The sequence below is a fragment of the Rana temporaria genome, chromosome 4, assembly GCF_905171775.1.
Source record: "Rana temporaria chromosome 4, aRanTem1.1, whole genome shotgun sequence".
Taxonomy (NCBI): domain Eukaryota; kingdom Metazoa; phylum Chordata; class Amphibia; order Anura; family Ranidae; genus Rana; species Rana temporaria.
Genome location: NC_053492.1, coordinates 400098052 through 400110655, shown reverse-complemented (window position 1 = coordinate 400110655; position 12604 = coordinate 400098052). Strand labels below are relative to the sequence as shown.

The window sequence follows — 12604 nt, the reverse complement described above, 5'->3', positions numbered from 1 at the left end:
CTTTAAATACCTTGATGTTTGCAGGCGGGATAGGTGTATATCCTGATTTATTTTTGGGATGTGGAGCGCTCTGTGTGGTTACACTATATTACCATAAGTATTGGGACGCCTGCCTTTACACGCACATGAACTTTAAAGGCATCCCAGTTTTAGTCCATAGGGTTCAATATTGAGTTGGCCCACCCTTTACACCTATAACAACTTCAACTCTTCTGGGAAGGCTGTCCACAAGAATTAGGAGTGTGTCTGTGGAAATGTTTGACCATTCTTCCAGAAGCGCATTTCTGAGGTCAGCCATTGAAGTTGGACGAGAAGGCCTGGCTCACAGTCTCTGCTTTAATGCATCCCAAAGGTGTTCTATCGGGTTGAGGTCAGAACTCTGTGCAGGCAAGTCAAGTTCCTCCACCCCGGATTTCCAAGTCTTTATGGACCTTGCTTTGTGCACTGGTGTGCAGTCATGTTGGAACAGGAAGGGGTAATCCCCAAACTTTTACCACAAATTTGGGAGCATGAAATTGTCCAACATGTCTTGGTATGCTGACGCTTAAGAGTTCCCTTCACTGGAACTAAGGGGCCAAGCCCAACCCCTGAAAAACAACCCCACACCATAATCCCCCTTCCACCAAATGATTTGGACCAGTGCACAAAGAAAGGTCTATAAAGACATGGATGAGCGAGTTTGGGGCAGAGGAACTTGACTGGCCTGCAGGCACTGTTTGTAATGTTTTGTGCAAAATTAATAAAAAGAATAAAAAAATTAAAATTAAATAACATTTTCAGTTTGATGCTCAGACAGCTTAGTTCCGCTTTAAAGAGACTCTGTCACAAGGCCGATATTTTGAACAAAAATCATCTGATAAGATTGCAGATGCATTAATGCATTTTTGGCTTGGTATTTACAGTACCTGAAAGCCTCCTTCGTGTAGACGTCCAAAAGCCCTGTGACTTTTGCTGGGTACTGCCATCTTTGATTTGATGTTAGTAGCCCCAGCAGACTCCAAATCGGTCACTCAGATGACACTGTATAGCAGTGGTCATCAACCCCATCCTAAGGGCCCACTAACAGGCCAGGTTTGCAAGATAACTGAAATACATCACATGTGATAATCATTTGCTGCTCAGTGATTGCAGTATTCTAGTCTGCTTCTCCCCAAGGTAATGCATAAAATCTGGCCTGTTAGCGGGCCCCGAAGACAGAGTTGATGACCACTGCTGTATAGTATTCCCCTTCACGCCTTCCTTGGAAGCTACATTACAATGTTGCATAGGAGGATGACTGGAGTATTGAAGTGAAGTTGCTAGGCAAGAACAAAGAATAATTAGACACTCGAATAGGCGAGGGCCACCGTTTGCCAGGAGAGAGAACTGTGATAGGGAATTGACTCTTTTTGGAGAAGTCAAATTTTGTAGAAAGTTCAAAGACGTGGCAAGATATTTAAAAAATCACTAATGGACAGGGCAGCCATCAGGAATTATGGGGCCACAGGCAGCTTCAGGCATGGTCCCCCTGGAGCAGAGAACCGGGGCGGGGGGTGCTAATTGAAAAGCGGGGGGGTTCTGCCGCCCCAAATTGAGGTTGGGGGGCTTTGGGTGCTGATGAACAAAAAAAAGGGGGGGTTGCCCTTGGGACCTCTGGGCCCCTTACAAATATATATATATATATATATATATATATATATATATATATATATATATATAAAAGGGGGGGTAGCCATCCGGGGACCTCTGGGCCCTTTAATAAAAATAAAAAATTAAACAAATGAAATAAATGTTTTTATACAAAAAAAAAGGGGGGGGTTGCCACCTGGGGACCTCTGGGCCCTTTAATAAAAATAAAGAAATGAAATAAATATACAAAAAAAATATTAAAAAAAGGGGAGGATGCCATCCGGGGCCCTGGGGAAAAAATAAAAAATAAAATTAGATAAAAAATTTTTTATATATATATATATATATATATATATATATATAATTTAGAACCATTTTGTTCTGAATATTTAATTAGGATTGGCTGGAAATATTATGCATGTGCTCTCCTTAGTATTCCTGTGTCTGTCCCTAATTTCCTTCTTGTATGTCTTCCTATCATCTACAGTATGTTTAAATGGTTTTATAAGAGAGTTTGATAAAGCAGTGATACTTAATAAAAACGCTTGTGAATGTTAAACACTAATCCGTCATTTAAGTGGACCTAGACTTAAAATCTCACGTTGGCTGTCTAACAGGGATTCATTAGCAGGAACCCTCGGGTTCAGGAACATGAAGATTTACCAGGTTATGGCGGCTGCCTCGCAGTTACACATTTTTGCAGAATTAATGACAAAGTGGGTCTAGGCAAAAGATCAGCTTTTAGAATCCTTACTGTAAGCAATATGTCATTCAAAACTGACTTGTTTTTATTGTACTGTTTAAAGGATACGGTTGCCTTAAAGTGGATGTAAACCCCCCCATACACCCAGTGAAGTGAACAGCCTCAGATGATGCACAGGGATGAACCAAATCTCCCTATATAGGTTTTACATGTATATCTGCTGTCTTCACATTTATATACTGTTTAGAAAGTTCAGATCGTGTTATGCCTCGTACACACGACCAGTTTTCTTGTCGGGAAAACTACCATGACAGTTTTTGGCTGGGAAAACTTGCCGTGTGTATGCTCCACGGCAGTTTTCCTGACAGGAAAACCGCCGAGAATCCCGGCAGGAAAAATGAGAACATGACTGGATTCCCGGCAAACTTTTTCACAGCAGTTTTCCTATGGGAAACACTGCGGTGGAGCATACACACGGCCAGGATTCCCAGCCAAAGCTCTCATGGCAGTTTTCCTGCCAGGAAAACCGGCCGTGTGTAGGGGGAAAGAGCTACCGAGCAGGTTCTCGGCTTTTCCCCCTCAGTTTTCCCGGCTGACTTTTTACCGCCTGGAAAACTGATCGTGTGTACGGGGCAGTAGGGGATTTTCTCTTCCTGTTTAACCACTTGCCGACCTCCTCATGTACATATACGTCAGCAGAATGGCACGGACAGGCACATGTACGTACCGGTACGTCCTCTGCTTGACGTGGGTCGGGGGTCCGATCGGAACCCCCCCGGTACATGCGGCGGTCGGTAAGCCTCGGGGAGCGATCCGGGACGATGGCGCAGCTATTCGTTTATAGCCGCCCCGTCGCGATCGCTCCCTGGAGCTGAAGATCGGGGAGAGCCGTATGTAAACACGGCTTCCCCGTGCTTCACTATGGCGGCGCATCGATCGAGTGATCCCTTTTATTAGGGAGACTCGATCGATGATGTCAGTCCTACAGCCACACCCCCCTACAGTTGTAAACGCACACAAAGTGAACCCTAAATGTTTCAGCGCCCCCTGTGTTTAACTCCCAAACTGCAACTGTCATTTTCACAATAAAGAATGCAATTTAAATGCATTTTTTGCTGTGAAAATGCCAATGGTCCCAAAAATGTGTCAAAATTGTCCGAAGTGTCCGCCATAATGTCGCAGTCACGAAAAAAATCGCTGATCGCCGCCATTAGTAGTAAAAAAAAAAAAATGCAATAAAACTATCCCCTATTTTGTAAACGCTATAAATTTTGCGCAAACCAACCGATAAACGATTATTGCGATTTTTTTTTTTTTACCAAAAATAGGTAGAAGAATACGTATCGGCCTAAACTGAGGAAAAAATAAATTTTATATATGTTTTTGGGGGATATTTATTATAGCAAAAAGTAAAAAATATTGCATTTTTTTTCAAAATTGTCGCTCTATTTTTGTTTATAGCTTAAAAAATAAAAACCGCAGAGGTGATCAAATACCACCAAAAGAAAGCTCTATTTGTGGGGAAAAAAGGACGCCAATTTTGTTTGGGAGCCACGTCGCACGACCGCGCAATTGTCTGTTAAAGCGACGCAGTCCCGAACGGTAAAAACCCCTTGGGTCTTTAGGCAGCATATTGGTCCGGTCCTTAAGTGGTTAACACAGGGTGTGATGTCTGGGCATACAGCCAAGATAGCCAACATTGCTGATTTCAGGAAAGGCACACGCCCTCTCTCATCATAGGCAGAGAACCTCAGAACTGTTTTGTAATAGGGCCAGCTCTCTGCTAATTTATTTTAGAAACCTCCCCTGACAGAAGATTCAGGCTGCTTTTGTCTAATTTGTCAGGAGTTATCAGGCTGATAACAGAGAAACGGTTCAGGAGAGAGCTACGTGACTTAGAGATAACAAAATACTGCAGATTAGGGATGAGCCGAACTCCCCCCCCCATTCGGTTCGCACCAGAACCTTCAAACAGACCGACCGTTCGCGTGAACATTTAGAACCCCATTGACGTCTATGGGACTCGAACGTTCTAATTCAAAAGTGCTCATTTTAAAGCCTAATATGCAAGTTATTGTCGTAAAACGTCTTTGAGAACCCAGGTCTTGCCCCAGGGAACATGTATTTTTTTCTGGAGCAGTGATTTTAATGATGCTTAAATAAAAAAAATGAAAAATTCCTTTTAAATATCGTACCTGCTGGGTGTCTATAGTATGCCTGTGAAGTGGCACGTGTTTAGAACTGTCCCTGCACAAAATGAGATTACTATAAGAAAAAAGTAATTTAAAACTGCTTGCGGCTTTAATGTAATGTCTGGTCCCTGCAATATGGATGAAAATCATTGAGAAAAATAGCACAGACACAGACAGTACACACACCACGTAGCTTTAGGTGCACACTGCAGAGGACACGGGCAGTACACACACCACGTAGCTTTAGGTGCACACTACAGAGGACAAAGGCAGTACACACCACGTTGCTTTATGGTGCACACTGCAGAGGACACAGGCAATACACCACGTGAGAATACTGCAGCTAGCACAATCACCTGCCTGCCAGTAAATTAGGAAGAACTGATCTAGCTAAACTATACAATGTATAAATATATATATATATATATATACACACACAACACCTGGGATGCATATATATCCTCTACTCACTGTAACTTTAACGGACTAGCCTGCCTGCCTGCTCTATCTACCTACTAAAAATGACTCTCTCTCTCTCTCTCTCTCTCTCTCTGTCTTCTCTCTTTTAACCACTGCAACACACTACACAAGGCCGACCTGCAGGCGGCCTTTTATAGTGTGGGGCGTGTACTAAACCCCCTGAGCCATAATTGGCCAAAGCCACCCTGGCTTTGGCCAATTATGGCTCTCCGTTTTTTGCAAGCTGTGATTGGCCAAGCATGCGGGTCATAGTGCATGCTTGGCTAATCATCAGCCAGCAATGCACTGCGATGCCGCAGTGAATTATGGGCCTTGAAACGCAACTCGAATTTGGCGCGAACGGCCCAAAACATTTGTAATTCGTCGATGTTCGAGTCGAACATGAGTTCGACTCGAATACAAAGCTCATCCCTACTGCAGATATATGTGCACAGCTCAAATTTCATGAATCGGGTTTACATCCACTTTAAGCTGACCATAGACAGTACTATTTCCATTCCTGCAACCAAACGCGCAGCTATTATGTCCTCCGATCTGATTGACTGACCATCTTGGGTACAATTAGTCTGCCCATACATGGTTCGAATCTTGGCCGGTCCCTGCTGAACGGAACGAGAATCGAACCATGTATGATCGACTTAAGTCTAGGTCCACTTTACGCTAAGCTTGCACTTAAAATTACCTTGTGTGAAATGGCTGAGAACAGATGACATAGAAGATCTTGTATAGTAACTGAATTACAGTCAGGGCTTTTTTTCTGGGGGAACTTGGGGGAACTCAGACTCTGGCTCAGACCCTTTGATGCCTGCTCACCACAATCACTTGTAAACACAGAAGTCCAGTTTCTGTGTTTACAAGTGACAGCTCTACACTCTGTATGTAACCCCCTGAACTCTGCACTTTGTATGTAATGCAATCCTGGTATTTAATGCCCCTTTAAGACCCTTCTACTGTTTGTGAAAGCTGAACAGGGTCGTGGTTGAGTTCCTGCACCTATTTTCTGAGAAAAAAAGCTCTGATTACAGTGAATGCTAAAAAAAAAAACATTTGTTAACTCTATAATTGTTTTTGTTTTCTAGGACCAAGACCCAACCATCAATAGTGGAACATCCGTTTGATCCTAAATAACTTTTCGGTTAGGGCTTTATTTTTATTTTTAAACCACAATGCCTTAAACATTCCTTTCCTGAGATTCCAAAAATAATTTGGTGAGCCAAAAGCCTCCTGAAGTTAATGTCTTACTTATAATGGCATACTTTTTTTTTTTTTTTAACAAAAATGACATTCCAATATAAAACCACTGACTGTGTCAGTACGCCATACCAACATTTCCACCTTTTCGACTGACAGCCTGAAGAGATTACTAGGAATAAAAAAAAAAGGGACAGACTGCGTACTCTGCTATAGGAATCGGTGCAATTTATTAAATATATATATTTTTGTGGAGTGAGCGAAGAATGAATGGACATAAACCTGGCAATTTATATGAAGAAGATGCCATACTGTAACTGGTCTCCAGTATAAAAGTCATGTGAATTGTTGGTTGCCTAAATGCCAATAAAATATTGATATAGCCATGAACATTCATTTGTATTTTATTGGACCAGCGGATATATTTTTGTCTGTGTGTGTGTCTGTGTGTGTATATGTTGTCTGTGTCTGTTATGTGTGTATGTATATACACTATATTACCAAAAATATTGGGACGCCTGTCTTTACTCGCACATTAACTTTAACGGCATACCAGTCTAATGCCGCATACACACCATCACTTTATGTGATGAAAAAAAACGACATTTTCTGTGCAGTAAAAAACAACGTTTTTGAAACTTCAATTTTCAAAGACAAAGTTGCCTACACACCATCGTTTTTTCACAATGCTCTAGCAAAGCGAGGTTACGTTCATCACGTTTTTCCATTGAAGCTCGCTTCACAACTAGCTTCTGGGCATGCGTGGGTGTAAAAACGTCGTTTTTTGCTACACACGGTCAATTTCTGTGAAGTAAAAAATGACGTTTTGAAAAACGACACATAAAATTGAAGCATGCTTCAATTTTTTTTTGTCGTTTTTCACAAGACATAAAACAACGTTTTCCCCCACACACGGTCATTTAAAGTGACGCTTTTAAAAACGTCGTTTTTTATCATCACATAAAGTGATGGTGTGTATGCGGCATTAGTCCGTAGGGTTCAATATTGAGTTGACCCACCCTTTGCAGCTATAACAGCTTCAACTCTTCTGGGAAGATTTCCCACAAGATTTAGGAGTGTGTCTATGGGAATGTTTGACCATTCTTCCAGAAGCACATTTGTGAGGTCAGGCACTGATGTTGGACAAGAAGGCCTGGCTTGCAGTCTCCGCTCTATTTCATCCCGAATGTATTCTATTGGGTTGAGGTCAGGACTCTTTGCAGGCCAGTCAAGTCCCTCCACACTGAACTCACTCATTCATGTCTTTATGGACCTTGCAGGTGGACAGACAGGGATGCATTATAGCCAAAACCAGAATGCTGGAATGAGATCAGCAGCTGCCAAAGAACAGCGGCCTTTATACACTGCTGAAAGGTACAGGGTTGTGGTGAGAAAGGTGTAAGGGGGAAATGGAGAGGCGGAGTAGAGCAGTGACGGAAATTTGTAGGGGTGAAATGGGAGGTTGATAGTACAGTGGTGAGAAAGGGGTAAAGGGGTGAAAAAGGTGTTCAGAGATGAGGGGAGGTGTATATGGGTAAGTAGAGGTTGTATAGGGGTGACAAAGGTGTAAAGAGGTGAGGTGGGTTTAGTGGTGACAAAGGTGTACAGGGGTAAAATGAGTGAAATGGGGAGGTAGGGCAATAGAAGAATAATTTAGGGATGGGAGGAAGCAGTGGTGCCCTGTTCTGTACATAAGATTTTTCTGACCACTGCCACCGCCAACATTTGGAGGTTATTTACTAATACTGGAGAGCGCTGCTCTGCATAGAAACCAATCGGCTTCCAAGTTTTAATGCCCAAGCCTCATAGAACAAGCTAAAGTTAGCTGATTGCTTACTATGCACAGCTGCACCAGATTCTGAGTGTCCCAGTTGTAGTAAATCTCCTTAATATGTACTCCATACCCTTTGCCTCTGGTTAAAAGTTTTTCAGCTCACCCCATCAGTCCCTGCTATCTGTCCTCCGTAAAAAGGGGTCCAGCCGCCCCCCCCCCCCCCTCATACAGTCAAGACTGTGCACACAGACAGGATGGCAGAAGTTACGTTTACACTGGCATTGGAGAAATGACTTGTGATGAAAAAGTGAAAAGGGGGGCAGTGGTGACAAAGTATAGAGGAGAGATGGGGGTTCAAGTGTAACACAGTTTTACGATGTTAAGAGGGTGTTGAATAGTACAGTAGTGACAAAGGTGTACAGGGGAGAGTTGGGGGTACTGTCATGCTTACCCCTAACGCAGGTCTTCTAGCATCTGTGTTCTTCGCCTATAGCAGCCTCCTTTCCTAAAAGGCAAGCAGGCCTACCAGTACTCGGTTGCCCCCAGGACTTGTATACAATGCTATAGTGCCTGGCTACCATGCCGGGACAGGAGTGAAGTGAGCAAGGCAAACAGGTACTTGCGGTTGACAGACAGGCAGAGTGATTGAATCAGAGTTCAGGTTCAAGACAGGCAAGGGTCACACCTGTAGTCAAAAGACAGAGAGTAGTTGAGATCCTATCCAAGGTCGACAACGTGGAATCCAATCTAACAGAGACAACCGGTGAGCTTAAAACACGTGGAACAAATGCAATATCACAAGCATGAGACTGCACGCTTGAATGGCTTAAATCAGGTTTAAGAGACTGGCCACAACAATTAATTTGCAGATGGACAGACAGGGATGCATCATTGCCAAAACCAGGATGCTGGAATGAGACCAGTGGCTGTCAAAGAACAGAAGTGTTTACATGCTCCTGAAAAGGGCAGCCTGGGTGAGGAAGAGGTGGGTGGGGGGTATTGCGTTTACCCTTAACGCAGGTGGTCAAGCACTACCGTATTAAGGCAAGCAGACCTACCGGTACTTGGTTGCTCCCAGGACAGATACACAATGCTATAATGCCAAGCCTCATTGCCGGGGCAAGCGCAAACTGAGCATAGTGAGCAGGTACTTGCAGTTGGCAGACAGGCAGAGTGGTTGAATGTCAGTCTAGTTTTAAGGCAGGCAAGGTTCACAATAGTTGGGGTCACATCCTTGGTCAAAAGGCAGTCAGTGTTCAGAGAGTAGTCGATATCTGATCCAAGGTTGTCAACGTAGAATCCAATCTAGCAAAGAAGAGTAGACAAACCGTGAGCTTGGAACACATGTAAGAAACACAATATCGCATGCATGAGACTGCAGGCTTGGATGGCTTAAAGCGGGAGTTCACCGTAAAACATTTTTTTAACCTTAGATTGATGCTCATTTAGTCTAGGGGACTCAAATCGAACCTGTACTTACCGTTTTAGAGAGCGATCTTCTCCGCTGCTTCTGGGTATGGTCTTCGGGACTGGGCGTTCCTATTTTGATTGACAGTCTTCCGAAAGGCTTTCCGACGGTCGCATCCATCGCGTTACGAGTAGCCGAAAGAAGCCGAACGTCGGTGCGGCTCTATACGGCGCCTGCGCACCGACGTTTGGCTACTTTCGGAAAATCGCGACGCGATGGATGCGACCGTCGGAAGCCTTTCAGAAGACTGTCAAAATAGGAACGCCCAGTCCCGCAGCCCATACCCGGAAGCAGCGGAGAAGATCGCTCTCTAAAAAGGTAAGTACAGGTTCGATTTAAAAAAAAACTAGCTGATTCCCCTAGACTAAATGAGCATCAATCTAAGGTTAAAAATAGCAATTTCCGGGTGAACCTCCACTTTAAATCAGGATTGGTCTCCACCCAGAGATTGGCCACAACAATCAACTTTCAGGTGGACAGACAGATAGTGATGCATCATACCAAAACCAGGATGTTTACAGGCTCCTGACGGGGGGAAGTTGAAAGACTGCCCTGAAAAGGGCAGCCTGAGTGAAGAAGGGGTGGGAGATGGAAGACTGCCCTGAAAATTGGTAGTCTGGGAGCGGGTGGGGAGATGGACAACTGCCCAGAAAAAGGCAACCTGGGGTGAGTAGGGGTGGGAGATGGAAGACAGCCCTGAAAAGGGCAGCCTGGGAGGGAATAGGTGGGAGGTGGAAGATGGAAGAATGCCCTGAAATGGACAGCCTAGGAGGGGATGGGTGAAAGGGGGAAGATGGAAAATGTGACGGAAGTCACTTTGGGCGGTGGGATCGTGGAACCCAGCTTACCTTAGAGAGGTCGGGAAACTCCTTTTTCAGTTCCCAAGGCCCCTCTGTGTACAATGGGTCTATTGGGGGCATAGGGTGACCAAGAAAATGATGGGGCAACTACTTAATGGATGCTGAAAGCGTGGTTTAGATTACTTCAAATGGGACAGAAATATTTATCAACAATATCCCTTAAGAAATCTATAGGCTCTGGCTTTTAAGGGAACACCACTCTTTGGGAGGTGAATGCCTGGGGGACCCTTGGAGTGGTCTTGTTTCTGATTCAGGTTTCTTGTCTCCCCAAAACACAGAAACTCTAGGGCCCCGTACACACCAGAGGATATCCGCTGGAAACGGTCCGCCTGACCGTTCCCAGCGGATAAATCCTCTGGCGGATTTGGATCTGATGGCTGTACTCACCATCAGATCGAAACCCGCACGGAATCCATCCGCAGTGACGTGTCGAGCCGTCGCCGCGACGATGACGCGGCGACGTGCGCAATGCTGGAAGGTAGGTACTTCCACGCATGCGTCGAATCATTACGACGCATGCGAGGGAGGAGAGCGGACGGATTGATCCGGTGAGTCTGTACAGACGACCGGATCAATCCACTGGACTGGATTCCAGCGGATAGATTTCTTAGCATGCGAAGAAATTTTTATCCGCTGGAAATCCGTCGGCTGGAGAAATCTCCGCCGAAAAATGTCCGCTCGGGCCTACACACGACCGGATTTGTCTGCTGGAACTGATCCGCGGATCAATCCCAGCGGATAGATCCGGTCGTGTGTACGAGGCCTAGGAAGCGGATGTTAATGTCATCAGCTCAAAGGCAACCTGATTCTTGAGGTCTCCTGATATAATCTGTTTAAGGTGTTATGTGTCTTTGTCCAATTGTATCATCATTGTACTATGTTGTGACCTTGGAGCACCGGAAGTATGACCTGTAGTGAGATCTTTGATTATTCACAACATTGTCTGGGTGGCTAGTTGTTTAACCACTTGCCGCCCGCCAATGACATATTGACGGCGGCAAAGTGGTTGTAGAATCCTGACCGGACGTCATATGACGTCCTCAAGATTCTGAGCCGCTGCGCGCCCTCGGAGGCGCGCATCGCGGCGATCGTTGTTGCGGGGTGTCAGTCAGACACCCCGCAACACTGATCTCGGTAAAGAGTCTCTCACGGAGACTCTTTACCACGTGATCAGCCTTGTCGAATCACGGCTGATCACGATGTAAACAGGAAGAGCCGTCGATGGCTCTTCCTCACTCGCGTCTGACAGACGCGAGTAGAGGAGAGCCGATCGGCGGCTCTCCTGACGGGGGGGGGGGTCGCGCTGATTGTTTATCAGTGCAGCCCCCCCTCGGATCGCCACATGGACCACCAGGGAAGCCCATCCTGGACCACCAGGGAAGGGCAGGAAGAAAAAAAACGGGGCAAAAAAAAAGTCTAAAAAAAAAAAAAAAAAAAGTTTGAAAAAAAAAAAAATAAGTCTGGAAAAAAAAATAAAGATGCCAATCAGTGCCCACAAATGGGCACTGACTGGCAACAAAAGGAAAACAGTGCCGCCCCACAGTGTCCATCAGTGCCGCCCCACAGTGTCCATCAGTGCCGCCCCACAGTGTCCATCAGTGCCGCCCCACAGTGTCCATCAGTGCCACCCCACAGTGTCCATCAGTGCCACCCCACAGTGTCCATCAGTGCCACCCCACAGTGTCCATCAGTGCCACCCCACAGTGCCCATCTGTGCCACCCATGAGTGCCCATCAGTGCCACCCATGAGTGCCCATCAGTGCCGCCTATGTGTGCCCATCAGTGCCGCCCATGTGCCCATCAGTGCCGCCTATGAGTGCCCATCAGTGCCGCATATCAGCGCCCATCAGTGCCGCATACCAGCGCCGCCAATCAGTACCACCTCATCTGTGCCCGTCAGTACTACCTCATCGATGTCCATCAGTGCCATCTCATCTGTGCCCATCAGTGCCGCCATATCAGTGCCCATAATTGAAAGAGAAAACTTACTTATTTACAAAAAAATTTACAGAAAAAAATAAAAACGTAATTTTTTTTCAAAATTTCCAGTCTTTTTTTAGTTGTTGCGCAAAAAAAAAAATCGCAGAGGTGATCAAATACCACCAAAAGAAAGCTCTATTTGTGGGGAAAAAAGGACGCCAATTTTGTTTGGGTACAGTGTAGCACGACCGCGCAATTGCCATTCAAAGTGCGACAGTGCTGAAAGCTGAAAATTGGCTTGGGCGGGAAGGTGTATACGTGCCCTGTATGGAAGTGGTTAATTTAATGCTTCTAGTATATGTTGGTTGTCGTTGGCTATGGTAATTATATTCCTGTTTACAGTTTGCA

At 45.2% G+C, this 12604-nt stretch overlaps 1 protein-coding gene across 4 annotated transcripts in view; it reads left to right on the top strand.

The window, feature by feature from the left end:
• Nucleotides 1–6564, top strand: part of RRBP1 (ribosome binding protein 1) — a 139007-nt gene extending 132443 nt beyond the window's left edge. For all 4 annotated transcript variants that reach the window (XM_040351190.1, XM_040351193.1, XM_040351189.1 and 1 more), the window contains one exon: nucleotides 6063–6564. In XM_040351190.1, the coding sequence (XP_040207124.1) occupies nucleotides 6063–6101 (39 nt within the window). In that variant the 3' untranslated portion in view covers nucleotides 6102–6564. The remainder of the gene's footprint in view (nucleotides 1–6062) is intronic.
• Nucleotides 6565–12604: the final 6040 nt, after the last annotated feature.